Here is a 22880-nt window from a genome sequence, read left to right on the forward strand (position 1 = left end):
TCATTTATTTATGGATGGGTTAGATCAGTGCTTCTCAAAGGGTTGTCTGTGTACTACCTGTGTCACTATACTGGGGCAGAGGTGCTGCTTGTTGGAAATGCACTTCTCCAGACCTCATCAGTGACCCAAGGAATTAGCTTCTCTGGGGGCATCTTTAACATGCTCCTGGGTTCATTCCTCTGCATAGTAAACTGGTAAACAGCCCATGACATGCACACATGGTAACATGCTATGCAGAGTAGGTATGAGAATCTCAAATACAATTAGCACCCACTATTAACCTGCAAAACAGCTTAATTTCCAAATATTAAAAGGACTAAAAGATTGGCCTGCCATGTGTTTGGGCAGGGAGTATATGGAAAATCTCTGTGCCCTCCACTCAATTTTGCTGTGAACCTAAAATGGATCTAAAAATGAAGTCTATTAAAAAGAAGAAGAAGAAGAAGAATGAAGAAGAAGAAGAAGAAGAAGAAGAAGAAGAAGAAGAAGAAGAAGAAGAAGAAGAAGAAGAATAGAAGAAGAAGAAGAAGAAAGCTGACCTGCCTCAGATGGGACAGACAAACATGTCTCTTGTTCACCTTTTCTCTCTGCAAGGCCTCCCTTTACTCTCTGCTTACCCTAGCCTAACCTCCTCTCTGGGGCCCCAGATGGGCAGCCTGCTCCAGGCTCCCATAGCCCAGTGTACTAACTGATTATGACAATATTAAGGCAATCATGCCCTACACTTTGACCAACTCTTCTCTTGTTTCATCCTGGTGAGTCACAACCTAGCTTGTTCACTGCTGTATTCCCAACCCCCTGCATGATATGGAACTCTATATGGTATGCAATCAAGTTTGTTGAATGACTGAATAAATGAATGAATGATCTTGTCACTGAGATTAACATCAGACAAAGTCTGTCAGGAGGATGGATGAATGAGCTGGCTGAACCTCTCCATTTTTACACATGCACAAATATCCCTAGAGTCACCCTTCCTCCTCTCTCCAAGGCACAGCGAAGGAGGGCCTCAGTCTCACAATCTGTTACTGGGGTGGATACTCTGAGTTGATAAATTAATCAATTGCAGTCCGCCTAGACAAAACAAGCAATGGATACTGCCATCTGAAGTACTGTTCTGGCAACTCTATGAGGAAAACACAAGCCACACTAGGTATTTCATAGGAGGGGATTTAATGCAAGGAATTGACACAGGTTTGGTAAGGCCAAGAGAGGACCATCGAGGTAAACCAGATGTTAGTAAACACAGGAGGCAGCTACTAACCTTAGGGCTGGGGGAACAAAAGGGAAGAGATGGTGTTACCAGAACCTAGAAGCTTTGATGGGGGACCCCCCACGGCTGGTGCCTGGCCCTCTCTGGGGGCTGCTGCGCGGCGGCTGCTTGGACTTCTGAGGGGGGCGCTGCTTGGCTGGTGGTGGTCGGACCTCTGGGCGGGGGCGTGGTTGACGCTCGGACCTCGGAGGGGACCGTGGCTTGGCTGGTGCTCTGACCACCGCGGGGGGTGCAGCAGGCTGGTGCTTGGGCCTCTGAGGGGACGTTGCACGGCGTCTGGGGCTGAGGGGGCCAAAAGAAGCTGGAGGCTGGAGCCATGGCTCTCTTCTGCTGCTTAAGGGATACTGACAGGAGCTGGAAACAGGGAGGCAGGCCCTGCTCCCCCTCCCACCTTCCGATAGCCCTCCAGTACCTTCCAGTGGCAGAACCTAACAGGGAGTGGACTGCAGGGCACTGGGGGAAGAGCAGCCCAGAAATCACCAGAACAGAACAGGAGGGGGGCGTGTTGCTGAGAGACCGCAGGCCAGTGCCCAGCCAGGCGCCAAGTGGGCAGTGCAGACCACTTACCTGGTCTTCTGGCAAGCACAGCAGATCAAGTCCTCTTCTTTCTTCTGGTAGAAGCAGCCACTTTTACAGATGCTGTATTTCCGGTCCACAATCTCACGCTTCGAGTTGAGGAAGGTGAATGGTGGGCAGCAACGTATGCTGAAGTGTTCTGAAAACTTTTGGTTCTTGGAGAGTCTGGGGCCCTCCTTAGTCGTTTTCTGACTCATCTCACTAGAAATCATTGAAGCAAGGAGTGGTGGGGAGACATAAAACAGCAGTTCAGGCAGGGAGCTTTCTACTCAAGAAGTCTGCTCTCTGCTATTCCTATGGTCCTGTATTAACATTCAGCCTTGTCCTAGACCCTGAATCTGGAAGATCAACTTCTTGCCCAGCTCTATGGAAAGGAACTAAATTAAGCATTTATTAATTTTTATTTGCATATTTTTTCAATCATGTTTTCTGAAAATGGACACCTTGTCACTTATGTTTTAGTGACCCATTTAGGATAGGAAAAATATTACAAAACCCAACATATCTGTGGCAAAATATTAGTCTAGGTTTAGGAAAGGCCTTTTCTCTAAAATAATAATAATAATAACAGTTTGGTACCAAAACCGTAATCACCATTCATACAAAATTACAACATAACCATGAAAAAGAACGATCAACATGTTTGCATCTCACAAACATAAGGTTGAACAAAAAAAGTTGGACCCAAAGGAATATAAGCTGTATGATTCAACTTACATGAGGTTCAAAAACAGGCAAAGCTAGTCTATAGTGCTAGAAATCAGAATGTAGCTATGTTTGGAGAAAGTGAAGTCTGGCTAGGAAGGGGCATCAGGGAGCCCACTGAGGCCAGAAAATGTTCTGGGTCTGGATCTGAGAGGGATCGCTTGGGTGCACATGCATGTCAAAATTCATTGTGGGGCACCTGGGTGGCTCAGTCGGTTCAGCATCTGACTCTTGGTTTCAGCACAGGTCATGATCTCAGAGTCGTGAGATCGAGCCCTGCCTCTGGCTCTGCGCTGGGTGTGGACCCTGCTTAAGATTCTCTCTCTCCAAAAAAAAAAGATTCTCTCTCTCCCTCCCTCTCTGCCCTTTAAGTGAGCTACACACTTAAATTTTGTGCATCTTTCTGTTTATTTCAACTTATTTCAGTTAAAAAGAAAGAGGAGAAAAAGGAGGAGTGGATGGAGGAGGAATCAAAGAGAAATTTGAGACTTGAAAAAACTCCCAAGCAGGGACAAAAAATTTAATTACTACAACATGATTTTTAGAAATGTGACAAATGCAGAAATAGTCCTACCTAATACTCCAAACACTGTAGCACACAGGGGACTTAAATGACTATTAATCGACCAAGAGTCAACAAATATACACAGGTGACATGCATATATTAGACACTGAGAATGTCCTTTTTCTCAACAAACCCAAGGTCAGGTTGGACACACAGCTGTGTTGTATGTAATCACAAACAGTGTGATGGTGATCAATAGAAGTATGTACAAAGGTCAAGGGAAGCACCAAAAAGGAATGGATCCTTTGAAGACAGAACAGATGATCTGGGTTTTAAGGATGAATACATTAAAAACAACAAAGTTACACTGAGAGGATATTCTAATTTTTGTGGTTTTTGATGGGGCTATCTTCTACAAATAGAAATGAGGGCTGAAGAACACATTGAACGCAGTTAAGAAAATAACATTTTTTTGTTTTGGCATCTCAGTTTGTATAGTCCAAACCATGTTTTACACCTATTAGGTGTGTTGCAAATGTTCTTTCCAGGAGTTTCACCTGCTTTTATTATGCAAAAATATTTTTTATGTAGTTAAGTTTCTTAGTTCTTTATCCACTCCACCAGCTTTTATACATAGTCAGGTGTATCCCATTGTAAAAGAAAAGTCCCTCTTGATCCCACTTTCATATCTATTCTCCTCTCTATAACTCCTCCTCTCTATAGGCAAAGTTCTTGAAAAATTATCAATACTCTTTTTCTCCATTTCCTCATCTCCTCCTCTGTGCACTCCAAAATGGCCTGTGTTCTTTTTCTCCCAAAGAAAAATGGTTCTTCATAGCCTCCCAGAGACCTCCATGCTGTCAAACCGGTTGTCTTCTTGATTTCTCTCTCCATCTAAAGGCTTCCTCCATCTAAAGCCTGTCACACTACATTCTCCTAGAGTCCCTCCTCCATCTCTAACCCCTCTTTATCCTTTGGATAAAGGCTCACCTGCTTTATCCAAAACTTTTAATGTTACAGTTCTTCTAGGTACAGTAAACACTACGTGATTAATGGGGTTACATTCAACCATTCAATTCAACACTTATCATATACTTAGATCAAGCCAGCACAGTGCTCAGCTGATGTCATGGACACAGAGATGAATCATGCTTAGTCCAGTCCTCAAGAAGGTTATCCACAAGCTGGGGAGATAGGCAAGGATGCACATAGGGTGTTGATGGCCACAAAACCCACTTATGGGGCCCAAACATGTACCAGACCCTGAGGGAGTAAAGGGGATGGATCAGATAAACATCCTGCTGACACTGAACTCACAGTGTAGATGGAAGAATGTTGCATAGATGTCAGTAAATAGGATACAAAGAAAGCATGCTCTGCAACATGAGAATATGTGGGTAAACTGGTGTGGAGGGTCCACAGGAGAGGGGCAATATGCTGGGCTGGAGAAGCAGGTAAAGCATCATGGGGGCAAATATTATATCTCACTCACCCTAAGGTTTGGACAGTCAAAAATAAGTTTGTGGAGGGATGGGAATGGTTGATACCTAAGAAAGACACAGAGGGGTCAACTACAGTCCCTCCAAGAGCCCACTCAGTCAGCAGTACACTGTGGGAGAGGAGTGGGTGGCCAGATGCGGGTGATGAGGTAGGACAGGAGTTACCTGTCACCATGAAGGATCTCGTCCTGGTGACTAGGAGCATTGTCAGGCCATCAGACCATTGGTAGTCTAAATAGATGAGAAGGAGGGAGATCATCTCATTGTTTCGGTTACTGTGAGTTGAAGGCACTCAAGACATTCATGGGGAAGTGAGCATGGCCACTATGGCCTTCATCTTGAGAGTCCCTCGCCTTATGGAAGAGGCACAGCCTTGAGAATGGATATGGTGAGTATGAACTGAGCAAGGAGCCAGGCCAGGGAAGTCTCCCAGGAGTGGTAGTGGGCCTCCCTTTAAGCTGCCAGGAGAGGGACAAGGGAAGAAGGAGCAGGAGTGGCAGAGGCAGCCAGAGAGGTGGGAGGAGCAACACCTCTTAGAAGAGCAATCTCCAAATTTGCAGAGAAGGAAATGGTCAGCAGTACCCAAAGAAACCCTTAGTGCAAACAGGCATTTTTAGACCAATGAGGAACTAAAGTTGATTCTTAGGGTCCGATTCATCATAAGACCCTGAAAGATCTGCCAAAATCTTACCCAAGTCCCACACAGTGTGGCAAAGTTCAGCTCAAGTTCCTGCTCTCAGAGGAAATGATGAAACAGTCATTTCTTTAGACCCCCAGCACATGGAGAGAGTGTTACTCAACTTTTCACAGCCAACCTGGACATCCCCCATTTCCTTCGGCTTTCTGGAATCCTCTTTTCCCAAATGGTTCAGGCATCCTCACAAATAGCAGAAAATCTAGCACATGTCCCAAATTTTTAAGAATGACTAGCATGGGGTAAGAGGGAGATTTAAAGTCTCCTGTGACTCCGAATTCCTGCTCAGACTGAATTCTCAATTCTCACCCACCTGACGTGATGCCTTGGCCAACCCCATGCCTGTCCAGACCTTCACCCAGCCATCTCTTCCCCCAGCACATCAGGAGAAAGTTCTCAAATTCTCATTCCATTTTTTCTCATCCTCTGCCTTCCCCTACCATGTCTGGCAGGGGGCAGCCTCACCTCCTGCTAGTCTCTGTGTGTGGTTCCCTAAAGGAAAAGCAGTTCTCTTCCATGGACCCTGACATTCTTCTAGGCAATCAGCTGAAAATTCATACCCTCCTTCCCTTAGTAAAATGTTTATAGTCTGTGGAAAGGTTCTGGCTACCATTTCTCCCGGTAGCAGAAACAAAGCGTTTAGCTGGGGTACCTGATTAATTGCGAATACGTGCTGCCTCTCCAACTCTTTGCCCCAGCCATGCTCCAGTTTAGGAATGCTAAGCCCCACATGCTACGCAATAGCAATACACAGGTGAATCATCCTTTCCCAACACTCCAGGCTTACTAGTAAATTAGTTACAACCACAGGCAAATAACTAACAGCAGAGGCAAGAACTCAACATTTACTGAGCACCCATTGTGTGGTGGTTACTTTGTGTTCTTTATCTCGTTTTAGGACATGGGCATTATCACCAACAAACTAAAGATGAGGGAAGCTAAGGAACAGGACCAACTTCATAAAGCCAGAAAGAGGCAGACAAGGTATATGAATCCATGTCTTTGTGACTCTAACATCCTGTGTCCTTTGACCAGGCCCGACGCTATCTGTGCCCGGGTGCTCAGCCCTCTTCTCCCCAGAAAGCCTGGACTTTGGGGGAGTGGAGATGGTCCAGGGGAATGGGATAAGGCTGCATAGATGCAAAGGTCTCTGTCCTAGGGTGAGAAAACCTGTAAGTTGGAGAAACAGCTCACTGAAGAAGGAAGGGTAGAGAATGGGTTTGGGAACATCACACAGCATGGCGGCCTGGACATCCCTGCCAAAGCAAGAGGTGCATGATGGGACACTAGAATGTAAACTCCCAGTGTCCTGAAGGCAGTGTGACCCCTGGGGGCTTCCTCCATCCCTCCCTAACCAGCCCTTAGTGGGTTTTAAAATCTATATTTACTGTTGAGAATGAGAAAACTTAGATGGATAAAAATAATAAAAATTCCTAAATTTGTATCCCTAGTTAACCACTTACAAAATATTTAACATTTTTCTTTGATAATATTTACATATAAATATATAGTTAATAAAATGCAGGACTACACCTTACATACTGTTCAGATTTACATACTTGGAAAATTATTCATTTTGTTTAAGTTTTATAGATATACCCGTTATGTATAGTATTCTTATGGCTTTTAAAATCTGTCATGAATTTATAGTTATAGCCCCCTTTATAGTTCATATCATATATTTGCATCTTGTCTCATTTTTCTTGAGTCATCTTACCAGTAGTTATCCTACTTTATTACTCTTTTCAAAAACAAGCTCTTGGTTTTCTTGCTTGTCTTTGCTTTTTTTTTTTTTCTAGTTCATTAGCTTCTGTAGGCATTTATTATTTCTTTTTTTCAACTATTTTAGGTTCGTGTCCTTGGTTCTTTTTCTATTCTTTTTTTTTTAAGTTTAGTTATTTTTTAAGTAATCTCTGCACCCACCATGGGGCTCAAACTCACAACCCTGAGATCAAGAGTCACACCCTCTTCTGACTGGGCCAGCCAGGTGCCCCTCTCTATTCTTGAGTCAAACATTTCTCTCATGTGTTTTTATGGCTATAACTTTTCCATTAAGTACAACTTTAGCTGGATACCACAAATATTCATGTAAGTCATTTTCACTTCATTTTAAATATGGCTGAGTTCTTCTTTGATTCATCCATTATTTATAAAAATCTGTCACAAAATTTCCAAGTGTACATTGACTTCTAATTTTAATGCATTCTAGTTAGAGAAAGTAGCCTGTATGATAATGACTCTTTGATATGTGCTGAGGTTTGCTTTATGGCCTAGTTCATAGTCAATATTTTTAAATGTTCCACATGTGATTGAAAAGATTGTGATTTCCAGAACAACTTGAAATTATCTAGTGAAGATAAAGATGTGCACAAACTACCATTTAGCAATCTACTCTTGGGCATAGCAGTCATCTCGGATAATGGCTCAACACCGCAGAGGAAGCCCCATGGAAGAGCACAAAGACTAGAGGAGACGGAGTCCATTGCCTGTGGAGTTGCTGTTCTAGGCCTAACTCTTGAACACTGCACATCTCTTTAAATTTTTTTAAGATAGTATGACATTTAATAAACAAGTCCAATGCAGGCACTTCTTCACAATACATTATAAATTAAATGTGGGGGCTTCCTAATACCTAAACATTTGAATCTTCTTATATATCTACCTACAGGATGCAGACTGCATTGTGGTCAAGACTCCAAGTTCTGGTCTTAGGATAGCTGGGTTACTACTTGGCTCTGTCCTTCAGCCGACAGCCAGTCTGGCTAGCCTCTAAAGAATCTACATCTTCATGAACACTAGACATCTTTTACATGAGAGATAAGTCAAACTTGCACCTCATTTAAACCACTGTTATTTCAGTTACAAGCAAGCAAATACAATTCGAATAAATATGCTCAGTTTCTTCATCTAACTGGGTGGCTTACAAACAACAGAAATTTAGTTCTCACAGTTCTGGAGGTTGGGGAGTCCAAAATCAAATTGCCAGAAGATTTGGTGTCTGGTGAGAAGATGACCTAGTTCAGAGATGACATTTTTCTTGCTATGCCCTCATGTGGTGGAATGAGCAAGGGAGCTCTCTGGGGATTCTTTTAATGAGGACACTAACTCCATTCATTAGGGCTTCTCCCTCATGACCTCATCACTTCCCAAATGTCTGCTTCCTAACACAATCACATTGGAGATTAGATTTCAACATATGAATTTTAGGGACACAAATATTCAGTTCGTAACAGAGGGGAAGAACAAATAATAATAATACTTACCTCAGGGGACCTTTGAAAATATTAAATAAAGCAGGTAAAGAACCTAGCACTGAACCTTATGTAAATCACTTACCTAATAAATTCTGTTTCCCTTTCACCAAGAATTCAAACGACCTAATTCTACTGACTTCTTCAGACACATTCTCTATGAATCTCAGTGTGTATCTCTGATGACATTTAATTCAAGCATTAATTACATCTTTATTTACATTAGTGGCTAAAGACAAATCATTATAAACACTACATGATGTTTTCAAAAAAGATATCACCTAATTGCAGAACAAAGATAATATGAACTATCTGGCAGGATGAAGAATTTTAATTTGAAACTGTAAAATATAGTCTCCACGCTTTCCAGATGTTTCCATATACACTAAAACTAAAGAGGAGGGAAAGTGAGGCAGGTATTTGAAGAAGGAGAAAAAGGGAGTGAAGGAGAGGAACCAAAGGGAGAGGAACAAGAACCTCCCTCCCACTATTTATTGAGTACCTGCTATGTCCCAGATGCTTTATATCCATCATTTCTAGTTCTCAAAATAATTCTTTTAGGTAGTCCCTACTCACCTCATTTTAGAGATGAGGAATTTGAAGCCTGAAGAAGTAAATGCTCCAAGATCATATAATAATAATTATAAATAGTAAACTCATCACAGTCAATACAACTAGTTGATTGCCCAATATCCACTCTTCCCTTCAATAGCAAATTTGGGTTTTGTTTGGTACCATGATATGCCCAGTTAAATATGTACAGGTCCCCATGTGATCATGTTCTGGCCAATGAGATCTAGGCAAAAATCCGTAAAGAGATGACTATTCTTTGAAAATAAAGCTTTATTCAAGAAGAGACTCTTCCCTGGTGTGTGCATCCAGCCCAACCCAGCTGTCCCCAGCTCCCAGGAGGTAGGATTATTTCAAGACTTTGGACCTTGGTCCATAGGGCTCCTTCCCCCTCCTTCCTTCCCACCCAACAGTTATACAGTAAACACCTCCAAAATCTTTGCCCAAAGGCAAGTCACTTCTTAGAGCCTTTTCAGAGCTTCCCTTCCCTCGATGAGAAATGATCACTCCTTCTTTCATGCCTTAACCTTGTGTGCTATACATAATTCTAGGAAAGCATCTGGAAGCTTTACTTTACCCCTACTGTTTCACTGCCTCCTTAAACTTTCTGTCCTTAGAGCCTTGTTTAATGCCTGTTTCAGAACAGGTGTTCAGCAGATACTTGATTAAAATGAGAGAATGAACAAAGATGTCTCCACAAGTGCAGCCTGTCTCCAGATGTCCCCACAGGGATCTCTGCTCTGGCTCAGGCAACAGTATCTGTTCAGTGAGAAGGGCAACACAGGAAGGGACCTTCCCAAATGATCTTGAAAGTTATAAAACTGGGTTCTTTTTTTTTAAGATTTTATTTATTTATTTGATAGAGAGAGAGATAGCGAGAGCAGGAACACAAGCAGGGGGAGTGGGAGAAGGAGAAGCAGTCTCCCCGCAGAGCAGGGAGCCCCTGCGGGACTCGATCCCAGGACCCTGGGATCATGACCTGAGCCGAAGGCAGACGCTTAACGACTGAGCCACCCAGGCGCCCTAAAACTGGGTTCTTTAGGAAAAAAAATTTAAAGACTCTGTGAACCCACTACATCTTTTCTTAATTCATGCAAATTAATTAGCAAGCTTTAGTCAACACACACACATTTAATTACACATTCTAAAGATGGCTTTAGCAGCTCTATATAACCACCAGCTGTGTTTAAACATAGCTTCACTCTTCCCTAAGGAGACTGCAGGTGGATATTAGAACCCTAAGTATAAAATGGATTTTCTTCTTTTCATCCATTCTTCCTTCTTTTCCACCATGTTTTCTTAAAAGATAATTGGGATATGGGGTAAATGTTTATTAGAAGTGGCATGTGACCCCTGTCCTGGACAGTCCTCTGGCAAGGAAACACAATGCACGTAGTGAGCTGACATGTTGCAACCATGTACTCCTTACATCCACATGGCATCACAGGAAGTCAAACATGGAAATGGCTACAGGCTCTGCAAAGTGAAGAGTGGATGCCGGTCAGTACTCGGGAAACAGAACAGTTCTTCCATTCTTGTCAGTCAGAGGCATGAGCAAAGTCTTGCACTTGTGTCATTTAAGGAGCTCAACATGGGAGAGACAGGAAGCAAGCCTTCACTCTATCAGGGTCTGAAGTCTATATGAGAACAATATTCTGTCTTCAGAAAACAAAACTCCAAAGGAAGATTATGATCAGTCCCAAGGACTTAATATGTTATATGGTTAAGGAATGAGATGTTTCATATATACTTGGGAAGAAATTTTGATTAAAAACCAAAGCAAGATGGAGCACCTGGGTGGCGCAGTTGGTAAAGCGTCTGACTCTTGGTTTCGGCTCAAGTCCTGATCTCATGAGTCATGAGATTGAGCACCGGGTCGACTCCACGCACAGCACAGAGTCTGCTTGAGATTCTGTCTCCCTCTCTCTCTGCTTCTCCCCACTGCCTTGCCCTGTGCTTGCTCTCAATCTCTCTCTCTCTCAAATAAATAAATAAATCTTTAAAAAAATACCAAAGCAAGAAATTTTATTTTTTGGCAAGAAATTTTAAATTTATTCAAAATCATCTCTCTTGTACCCTCCAAAAAGGACTTTTTCATTTTGCTATAATTATATAATTGGTACAGTATTACAAACCTATACCATGCTGAATATTGGCTGGGAAAGGAGAGACAAAACTAACTTCGGAATTTATTCTGCCTTGATCACTTCTGGCATAAATTATCTCTTCCTAATAAGTGGTCAGTTAAAGTTAGCTCCTTGGGACGCCTGGGTGGCTCAGTGGGTTAAGCATCTGCCTTTGGCTCAGGTCATGATCCCAGGGTCCTGGGATCAAGTCCCGCATTGGGCTCCCTGCTCAGCGGGGAGCCTGCTTCTCTCTCTACCGGCCACTCCCCCTGCTTGTGCTCTCTCTGTCTCTCTCTCTTTCTGACAAATAAATAAAATCGTAAAAAAATAAAATAAAATAAAAATAAAGTTCAGATCCTTGACAGAACTATTCCCAGCCTCTCTCTGATCCTTCTAAAGATGGATAAGGGTATGGGGAAGCTGGTAGTCTTCATGGCTATGAGGGTGGGGTGGTTAGTCTGGGTAGTATCCTCCTCTCCTGGCCGTGGAGTGCCATAGCATGAATGGCACAAGTTACTGCTGACCCCAGCAAAGCCACTGGTCATCAGGGTCCCTGCTCAATAGCCCCCAGTCTGGTCCAGCTGTCCTCTCAGCTCCTCCATGTCTACTCAAGGCAACTACTGGTTCCCATGCATGCCCTGCATTACAGGTGGGGAGTCAAGAGCCCTATCTTGGGGTCATTGGCCTAGACAGCTCCCCAACCAAAGCTGCATACTCGTTCATGGGCCACACTGGATGTAGCTGAGGGCAGGCCTCCCCCGGGGGTTTGCAGCCTGTCCTCACTGTTCCTATTCAAGTGTGTCAATAGGACCCACCCCCAACACACACACGCATACACAAAAAAACCTATCTGGATGATTCCACAGCACCATAACATCCCCTGCCATGATTCTGAAGCTTCATCTGGAGAAAAGAGAGAACATGAATGTTTGCTCCTTAGCTTTCCCTCTCTCCCCCTTCCTTGAATAAGCTTCGCAGAGTGCAGAGTTCCTCCATAAATTCACAAAGTGGAGAAGGCTTAAGCAAATAAGGACATGCTCTTCCTATGCCTTTTCTTTTGTTTACCCAACTCCTCCCCATATATGGCTGTAAATTCTCATTAAATCCCCCACTTCCACCTCTGTGCCTTCAAGTGATTAGGCAAACAGTAAGGAAGAGATGGGAATAACCAGGAATAGCAATTTTCATAGACTGGTTTCAAGAACAAGATGAAATGTCTGATATTTAAAATACTAAATTAGGTGCACCTGTCTGCCTCAGTCCATGAAGCGTGCAACTCTTGATCTCAAGGTTGTGAGTTTGAGCCTCATGAAGAGATTACTCAAAAGTAAAACCTTAAAAATAAATAAATAAATATAAAAATACTAAATTATTTCGAAGCATGGAGAATTAACTTCAAGTGCTTTGAATACTTATAAGTCTTGAATGAATTTCTGTCAAAACTTGCCTCCATTTTACAATTTAACATTTACTCTCTGAAAAGCAAAGCCCTTAAGAGCAAAAAAAATCTTTTAAACTTTCATTCTATGAGAGGAGACAGAAGTAAAATACATTTTCGGTAATAATGTAAGAATATGGAGGGGAAATAGTAAATGGGTTTTTACTTACTGGGAGGGACATTCTCTGGGGAGAATGGTAGGAAAATCCCCAACTTAATTTCTGCATATTCCCCAGCAACAGGGGATGGTCTTTCAAGAAATTGTCAGAACAGAAAAAGTACAGCATTCATTATTCTATACATTTCTTAAAATCAGGGTAGCTTATGAAAGGAGAGAAGATGGGCAAGGGAATCTTAACATTTTTGTACAAATACAATGGAATCAGTAAGGCTTTGATTTTTGTTTATTAATATTCTTATAATTGATTAATCGCAGAACTATCAAGGAGCCATTTGAAGACTGACCGAATATTAGGCAGCCCTTTTACAAGGTGAAAAAAGCTGTATTAACATAGAAAATACATTTGAAATATCAAGTGAAAGCCACCGGAAGCTAAATTATTTATTGCATGGCATCAACTCGAGGAAGCCAGCCATCCCAACTAAAGCTAGCTCACAGCCCATGTGATAGTGTCTCAAGCAACCCCAGTGCTAGCAACCTCAGCATGGGCTGGGACAGGAGCCAGGGGGCCCCCAGCAAGGTGGCTGCACACTCAGACCCTGTCTTGAAGAGATGAGATACTGGTCCTCTGGAGACCTCAAGCAATCTTGGGCAAATTTTCAAGCTGGTGAACTCCCTCTGAAGTGTTAGGAGGAGCTTTGGAAACAATTTGTGACCCCAGATGGCAGAGGGAGCCAGGTGACATCAGGCTGCACATGTAAAAATGATACACAGAACAAGACTGAAGTAAATGCAGTCCAACACAACACTAACACTCAGCCATTCATTCGAACACTTGTGCCAAAGTGCTGGGGGTGACCAAGACAGAGAAGGCCTCAGTACTCACGGAGCTCAGGGGACAAGGGAGAGAGACTTACCAGACCATCTCAGGAACAGGACAGAAAGTATGACTGCAATGTAACAAGGGGTCTGGAGGAAGGGAGTGGGGTCCTAGGAGAGAATATAGTGGGGAGACCACTTTAGATTGAGGGGCTAAGGAAGGGCTCCTGAAGAAGAGATATCTGTCTGAGATCTGAAGGATGAATGGGATTCGGCCTTGCACAGGGGAGGACAGAGTTCCAAACAAAAGTACTGAAACTTGATGTGCTGGAGAAAACAGAGAAAGGATATAGCTGGAGCACCGCAAGTCTGCAAGCTAAGGCGTGGGGTGGGAAGGCCATGCAGGACCTTGAAGGTGAGCTAAAGAATAGGAAGAATGGAAGGCATTGAAAGATCCTGACTGGAGGAGGTAAGCCTTTCCACTTTTGTTCCATGAAGATCAGTCAGGCTTCTTGCAATGTGGACTGGAGACAGGCAGGAGTGGAAGCAAGGAGACCAATGACAGAGGACAGGGACTCCAACCAGGGCAGGGGAGCAGGGGTGGGTCTTGGAAATCAAAGAGGACTTGAGGATGGGTCAGATGTGGGGTTCGTCGTTACGGCTTGAGCAAATGCCCAATGGAGCCATTTCCTGAGGTGGGGAAAGCTGCAGGGGAGGGGAGAAAGGGTACAGTTTTGAACATTCATTTATTCAACATATTAACTGAGAACCTACTGTGTGCCAAACATGTTATTTTTTTTAAAGATTTTTATTTATTTATTTGACAGAGAAAGACACAGCAAGAGAGGGAACACAAGCAGGGGGGAGTGGCAGAGGGAGAAGCAGGCTTCCCACCGAGAGGGGAGCCAGATGCGGGGCTCGATCCCAGGACCCTGGGATCATGACCTGAGCTGAGAGCAGTCGCTTAACCGACTGAGCCACCCAAGCGCCCCCCAAACATGTTAAATCTGAGATGCTTATGAGGATCTAGTGTTGATGATGACACATGGCAGAATGGAAGCATGGCAGACGCCTCGAAATTGCTAAGGGTCAGAGCATAACTAGTTTCCTATAAGTAAAAAGTTTGTGTCTCACCTGTTGTTATTATTACAAATGATGTTGTAGTAAATAAAGTTGTGCAACCATCATTTCACACACATGCAAACATCTGAGGGATGTATCTCTAAAAATGGGATCACTAGGTCAAAGAATCTGTGTACTTGTAATTCTGCAGATTTTGACAGATATTTTCCAATTTGCTCTCCATGGGATTTGTACAAATTATTATTCTACAAACAATGCATGATAAAGCCCATTTTCCCATCACCTCAACAATAAGAGTAGGTTATTAAACCCTCGGATTTTTGCCAATCTGATAGGTAAAATGTTTCGTAATGCAAAGTAGACAGGGTAAATCTCAAATGTTTCAGATTTGGGAAGTCTGTAAGTATGACTTACCATATTAACAGAATAAGGGAGGAAATGAGATCAGTAATAAATATTAAGAAAGCATTCACGAAAATTCAATACCCAATCATGATAAATATTCTTAACATAGAAGGAAGGGAAGGGGATGTTCCTAATATTAAAAGCTAGCTACCAAAAAGTCTATAATAACAGCTTACTGTGGGTGAAATTTGAGAAACATTTTCATCTAAATCAGACACCCCAGAAAGGATGCTATCAGTACTACTATTCAACACTGTACTTCAAATCCTAACCAGAGCAACAAGCAAAACAAAACACTGAAACTCTACAAACTAATTAGAACTAAAAAGAAAGTTCAACAAGATTTCTGGACAAAGATCAATATTCCAAAATCAAAATCATGTCTATAGATTAGGAGGATTCAACTAGAAATGTAAAATAAAATAATCCATTCAAGCTGACCACAAAACCACAGGGCACCTTCAGATAAAAAAATATATCTAGGGCGCCTGGGTGGCTCAGTTGGTTAAGCGACTGCCTTCGGCTCAGGTCATGATCCTCGAGTCCCTGGATCGAGTCCCGCATCGGGCTCCCTGCTCAGCGGGGAGTCTGCTTCTCCCTCTGACCCTCTTCCCTCTCATGCTCTCTATCTCTCATTCTCTCTCTCTCAAATAAATAAAATCTTTAAAAAAAAAAAATATATCTAATAAAAGAAATCCAAGACCTTCATGAAGAAATTTGCAAATCTTTTTTGAAGGCTGCAAAAAAAACAGTCAATGTAAGTATGCTGAATATCTCCCAATAAATCTGTAAACGTAATGTTATTCCAATAAATATCAAATGTTCATGTCACTGACAAGATGATTTCATCGTTCTTATGGAACTATAAGAGACCATGATGAGTCAAGACAATTTTAAATAAGCATAGGGTCTTGTTCTACCAGATGGAGACACTTATCATAAACTATACTAATTAAAACAATAGAGTATTGGGGCACGTGGGTGGCTCAGTCAGTTAAGCATGGGACGCCTGATTTCGGCTCAGGTCATGATCTCAAGGTCCTGGGATTGACCACCTCTGGTTCTGCCCTCAGCAGGGAGTCTGCTTGAGGATTCTCTTTCCCTCTGCCCCTCTCCCTGCTCTCATGCTCCCTCTCTCTCACTCTGACTCTCGCTCTCAAATAAATAGATAAATCTTAAACGACAACAATAAAGTATTGCTTTGGAAATAGACCAATAGATCAATGGGACCGAACAGAGAGCTTAGAAACAGACCCACATAGGTATAGCAGTATGGTTCATAACAGAGGGGGCATTTTTTTTTTTTACTGGAAAATGGATGGACTACTCAAAAGGGAGACAAAATGCAAGCAGACTAATAGCCCCAATAAGAATAACAATTGCAAACCCCTGTCGGGAGATACCAGCCAGGCACTATTCAAGGGCTTTATGTATTCAACTCATGTAGTCCTCACAACCTCACAAGAGCCCTGTGGTGCAAATGGGAAAGCAAAGATACAGAGAAGTCAGATAACCTGCCCCAGGACACAGAACTAGTAAAGGGATCCCCAGGATCCCAACCAAGGTAGGCTAGTCCGTGGCCTTCTAACACAGCAGACATGAAGAGAAAGAAAACAAACCATAAAGATTATGATTTTATAGAACAAAAGATATCATGAAGTTACAAGGTAACAGACCGGTGCCATTATAGAAGAAAATACAGGGACACATAAAAGTACAAAGTTTTCATAATCAGAGTGTTAAAGAAAAAAACAAACGGTAAATTTTTTTAAAAAAATATTAAAACAGGCAAAAAACAGAAAAGGGGAATCTTTAAAAGCCAGTAATTCTATACAAATACGCTTAACTCTGGAGGACCCAAGGACATGACAACAAGGAAATGTAAATTGACGCCCACTTTGACGGACCCCCCGCCCCCCCAAAAAAAAGCTAAAAAAGGACTTTGGGAAAGGCGAGCAAGAGGCAACGGACCAGCGGGCCTGGGAGACGCGCAGGGGTCGGGAAATCACCGAACAGACCCTGGGCTGGAGCTCTGCCTGAGGGACCGCCCCGGGCTGTCAGAGCCTCTGTTGCTGGCACGTAAGGAATGCTTTGTGGAAGAGCTGTTTCTGGAATAAAACCCGGAGTTTCAGAGGTCTCGCTCACCTACCATAGCCTTCCAAAGGCTGCTCAGCCCCAGCTCCTCCACTATGAAAAAAGAGTATCACTGCAGCTCAAATTCATTCCACATTCACCACCTTCCTTGGAGACCCTTAATGGTTTCTAAAACCTTGCTAATGGCCTAGACCAAGGATAATGCTTTCCTCTGAGCGTAGGTTTACACAATAAAAGGCAGTGGCTTCCGTGTTGATCTTACACAGCCACAAAACTACATCTAGGAAGTAAACTTTGGTTGTCTACTACATGCGGTCTCTAAGAATGTCTTTATCCATTTGACCACATTTATCCATTTGTCTATCTCCATAGCAACCAAAATGTTTACAAATCAATGGAATGAATGTTAAACAGTGGGTTCTTGAACTGGGAACCCAGTTCCAAGTAATGGAAAATTTCATACAGATATTTATTTGGAATCAGGGTGCTTTTCAACAGAGAGCAGCATCTTGCCAAGCTCCAGCACTGAGCTGGGGAGCTGCCGAGGCTTTAAAATAACAGCATAAAAGTGCCTCGATTTGTCTAGGGGTTGAACAGCCCATCTGGAGAGAGAACAAAGCCCCAATTGCTTTGCCTTGTGCCAGGCAAGAAGGACACGGTACAGTGGTCCACTCTCTCATAGACTTGTGCAGAGCCCTTCCTGACAACAAACTACCTGACTCCAGCTATTATAGGAAAAGGAACAAGTGTGACCCAGGGTTGGTATCCTTAGCACATAGATAATATATTTAGCAAATGTTTTGGGAGTAAAAACCTTGGTTATAGTGGGGCCAGAAAAACATGTAAGAAGTACAATAATTTTCTGAATGTAATTTTGATAACATGACATTCTTTTTTTCTAAAAATTATGCAATACATTGGTGTAATGTATGGATAGGTGAACTTACACCAGAATTTTTTATGGATGAATAATTCCACAATTTTCTATAAACAGGGGGCAGGAGGGTCCAGGAGAAAGAACCAAAGGCATGAGTTTGTCTCCTCGTGTATCCATTTTCCGACTCAAAACCTTCAGAGGCTTCCCCCAGTTACAAAGCAAAGTCCTGTGCTTCTTAATTTGTATGTCACACAAGACTCCTCGTAATTTGGTCCCTGCCCACCTTTTCCCTGTACAGGACACCAATCTTCCAGATTTGCATTGTCTTATAGAAAAACCTAAATGTTAATTTGGCCTATGGTCACAGCAAGGGGGCAAAGGGGGAACCTAGATTACCTGATGGGCTGACTTATTGCTCCACTGACAGCTCGGGGAAGGTGAAAGCTGCTAAGCTGCCCCGGGTTCTCCAAAGTCATCAGTCTCAGGGAGACAAAGAAAGAACCAGCCAGAGGGAAGCTAAAATAAGCACTGGATTGCTGACTACCCCTTTGCCTGAATTTTGTGTCCAAGGCCACAGTCTGAGTCACCCACTGGCAGCTACACTGGTAGACTTCCTCAGATGGATGAAATGTCACTTATCTTTGTTCCATTTTGCAATTTACATGCTTCTATCTTTATATTTACTATATTATATTGAAATCATTCATCTAATCAAAGAAGCAGGAATGGGAGTCAAGGATGAGTCCAAGGTATATAGTTCAAGGAACTAGGTGAGTGGTGGAAGCATCTACTAGAAGAAAAGCTTTAGGGGAAGAGGCTGAATCAGGAGTTCAGTTCTGGGTGCCCTTGAGGTTGAGGTGTTTGAAGGGCATCTAGATGGAGATGTCAAGTGAACAATTCAAAAGAGAAGTCTGGGTAGGAGACAGAATTTAATTTGTTGGGCATATAGGTAGCAGTTGAAGCCAGGGGCATGGATGGGATTGCCTGGTGGCAGAATGTGGAGTGAGGAGAGGGTAGGGCTGTGCTCGGCGGCCCTCCCACATTTACAGGGCAGTTGGAGGAGGAGTGTTTGGCAAAGGGTAAAGAGAAGAGTCAGAGTGGGGGAAGGAAACTGGAATGTGTGGTATTTTCAGAGCCAAAGGGAAGAAGGGTTTCAAAATAGTGAGTGGTCAACCTGGTGGGATGATTCTAAGAGGTTGTGTGATATGAGGACTATAAAGAGTACGTTGAAGGGCACTTGGCTGGTTCAGCCAGTAGAACGTGCAACTCTTGATCTCGGGGTCTTGAGTTCAAGTACCACATTGGGGGTAGAGATTACTTAATAAATAAAAGTTAAAAAAAAAGAAAAGAAAAAGAGTACATTGAATTAAGTGATTTGGAGATAACTGGTGACTTTGCAAGAACTGTTTCTATGGAGTGGTTGAGACAGAAGGTAAATTAGAGGGTTTGTGAAGAGAATAGTGGCTGAGGATATGGAGAGACACTGTAGGCAACCCAGGCCAGAGATTTGAAAATGAAGGGCAGGAGAGTGGTAGTAGCTAGAGGAGTATGTGGTCATCAGACTTTTTTTTTGGTTGGGGGTGGGGGATGATTGGTTGGTTTCTTGATCTGATTTTTTTGTTATAACAAGACAGATAAGAGCAGCATAAGTGCTGAGAGGAAGGGTTAAAATAAAACAAAAGAGAAAATAATTAGTATGCTTGAGAAAACCCCGAGGAGATGTAGTACAGAACACATGCAGAAGGGTTAGCCTCTGTTGGAAGAGGGAAAAGAATTGGCTGTATGAAATTTCTATCTAATGGATTCCATTTTTCCAGTGAAATGGGAAGCAAACATACCTGAGAATGACAAAGTTGGAAATTTGGAAAGAAAAAAACGGGTTTAAGAGAGATTTTGTAAACATTTGAAGACCAAGGTGCCAGGTAGTAATGATGGCCTGGGTCGGGTCACTGACCATTAATGTGTAGTGGTAACAGTCTGCTCCACTGTGTTTTTCCCCAGTTGTTCTCAGCAGCCAGGGTGCAGACAGGAAGAAGACATATGGGTCATCTAGGGTTGGGAGAGAATTTGCAGGAAAATAATTGAAAAGATGGATTCCAGAATCTACCAGTAATAGAAAGAAAATAGGTAGAAAGGAGCAATTGAGGAATAGATTCATAAAAGGATAGAGAAATGGAAGGGAAAGTCAACTCGAAGTGCCTAGTGGAAGAATAGTTGTAGTCCAGTACTTAAAGCAAGTTGAAGGAAAGGAAGGTTGTGGATGAATGCTGGATGTTTGCACCATTAGATTCAGCAATGGAGTAGTTTTGAGTATTGCCAAGTTCCATAGCATGCAATGGATAGATGAGGCAAACTGGGCAATTCACTGGAGCGGTGAATAGTTCACTCATAGGGACATTAAAGTTACGTACGCTGATGGATGGAGTTGGAGCGGAGGGGGTGGGGAGGCTGACCACAGAAGCATTGGTGGAGGAGGTGGGACTGGAGGTCAGGTGAAGATTGGCACAAGGAATGGAGCACAAGCTTCAAAGTACAGAAGACCAGCTAGAGAGGGGAGTAGTGGCCTGACAGTGGCAATGGGGAGGACACTGGTCCACTAAACTTTGGAGCCACTTGGAGCGTAAATGTCCCCCATTTGACAAGCTAAAAGAGGAAGCCTTCAGAAGACTGTCTGGGTTCAGCTGAGACAAAGAAATAGAAGGAATCTCCTGAGTAGGGTTTGAAGCCATGGGGGAATGGCTTTTCCCCCATGCATAGTACACGAGTTTGCCAAAATGGATAAATGGTGGCTGAGGTCATTATCCCTCTGATGCAGAGAAGTGGTTGTGTTTTGTTTTGTTTTGTTTTGTTTTGTTTTGTTTTTTCATATTTCTACCTTCCAAAACCCAGGATACTGTGAAACATCTGGAATAACTTTTTCTAAAGTGTTTAACTCTTATTGAAAGTTTGATTGCTCAGTCTTTTGCTGATTCGGCATTCTACTTTGACATTTTGAATACTAGTAATCATTATACAATAATTTAGATGCAGATCCAAAAGAGTATAAGAAACTCATTTGTACCTGTATTTTCATCCGTACACATCTGGTGATTAGATCTCTGTTATGAGCTTGTCTTGGTATCATTTGCTCCTTTTTTTCCTAAAAGTGAAGCAGTAGAATGTGTTCTGGTTAATTTAGCATTTTTGGTTATTTAAGTTGTAGTTAATCCAAAAGTATTATACACAGAGCTTCACTCTCACCATCCTAGGAAGGATTATGACATTTAATTTAGATGTTATCTGTCATTTGGGAGTTAGGGAGAGAATATAAGAACAAAATCTCATGCAAACTTTTAAAGACCATCATCATTATAGAGAAGAAATGCTATGTGTCCAGGTAATTCACTGACATTAAGTAAGCACTCTTTAATCATTTCTCCTAGTAAATCTGAGCTCTACAAATCTGATTTTTGCTTATAACACTAATGAATGAAAGCCCTAAAATAAATGAAATTTTAGAGTCTGGCTTTAAAAATGCAAGTCATTACAATTAAGTAAAGCATCCCTTAAGTAAAGAAGGGAGTTGGAATTCCATACAGCTCTGGAAGAGAGATGCGTTTTTTTTTACATTAAAAACTCAAGGAAGGAATCCAATTTGATAGGGCATTAAATCAAGAATTTCACAATATCAATCTTGTTTTCCCATGCAATGTGGAGATTTGTAGCCATCCGTAACCATTTGTCCCCTTCTTTCTTACTATACATCAGATCTTGGAAGTGTTGTTTGAACAAAGAGGTCTTCTAGATACAAAAATAACCTGCAAAAGAAACCTGTCATTCTGTTAGTTGTTCTTTTAAGGTTCCTGGACCCAATTCCAATGTTGTGGGGGAGGGGTGTGTCCCGCCATCACACACACAGCACCAAGCAATTCTGGGACATCAGCAGGGTGTCAGGGAATTCAATTCAGTTCTGGCGCTATCTGTCTGGAAATAGCATCAGATTCCACAGGTTAAGAGTTCCATCCCACAAGACTGCCTTCCACACTCCACTTCAGAATCCAGGCCAGTGGTAAACCCCAGGCTGTTACCTATGCTTCTGACCAATGGGCTGCAGCTTGGAGGTTTTAACAACCTCCTTCTTAAGTTCCCTTAATTTGCTAGAGTGGCTCACAGAACTGAGGGAAACACTTATCAACAGCGAGGTGAAGAGACACGGTAGATGGTGAATGAGGTTTGGGGAAAGGAGAGATTCCATGCCCTCTCCAGCCACATGGTTGTCCCTGCATCTCCAAGCATTCACCAACCCAGAAGTTCTCCAAACCTTTGGGGTTTTATGGAGATTTCATTACACAGCCGTGATTGGCTAAGTCCCTGGCCTTTAGTCAATTCAACCTCCAACCTCTCTCCCCTCCCAAGAGGTCAGGGAGTAGGACTGAGATTTCCATCCCTCTAACCACATGGTTGGTTCTCCTGGCACCCTGCCACCCATCCTTATGTTACCTAAGGGCTTTCCAAACTCATCTAATTAACATAACACAAGATGCCTTTATGCCCTTGTAGGAAACGTCAAAGGTTTTAGGAGCTAGAAACCATTGACAAAGACCAAACACACAACAGAAATCATTCACATGATCAAATATATATATTCCTTATAAATTATAATATCACAGTTGTCTTAGTTGATAATTTGTATTAGTTGATAACTAATCGTAGTAATAATGAGGCAATTGACAGCTCTGTATTGCTAACTGTAAAAATTATTGTAAGATTTCTCTGTCAAATCCCAGATGAGCATGTTCTTTTTAAATTTAAATTAATTTTTAAAATAAATTGCAAAAATAAACTATTGGGACTACACTAAAATA

At 42.4% G+C, this 22880-nt stretch overlaps 1 protein-coding gene across 2 annotated transcripts in view; it reads right to left on the bottom strand.

Annotated features, from left to right (window-relative positions):
• The window catches only part of MOBP (myelin associated oligodendrocyte basic protein), a 40899-nt gene that overhangs the window by 11292 nt on the left and 6727 nt on the right, over positions 1 to 22880 (bottom strand). Inside the window, exons 2-4 of one of the 2 annotated variants that reach the window (XM_073901740.1) lie at positions 21098 to 21175; positions 1841 to 2050; positions 1304 to 1627 (exon numbers count right to left, since the gene is read on the bottom strand). In XM_073901740.1, the coding sequence (XP_073757841.1) occupies positions 1304 to 1627; positions 1841 to 2046 (530 nt within the window). In that variant the 5' untranslated portion in view covers positions 2047 to 2050; positions 21098 to 21175. Of the gene's footprint in view, positions 1 to 1299; positions 1628 to 1840; positions 2051 to 21097; positions 21176 to 22880 lie in introns of those variants that run through there. The other variant, XM_025870834.2, reaches the window with a different exon arrangement.

This window comes from Callorhinus ursinus, unplaced genomic scaffold, assembly GCF_003265705.2.
Source record: "Callorhinus ursinus isolate GAN/ISIS: 27379988/994484 unplaced genomic scaffold, GSC_fseal_2.0 scaffold1, whole genome shotgun sequence".
In the NCBI taxonomy this organism is placed as follows: Eukaryota; Metazoa; Chordata; class Mammalia; order Carnivora; family Otariidae; genus Callorhinus; species Callorhinus ursinus.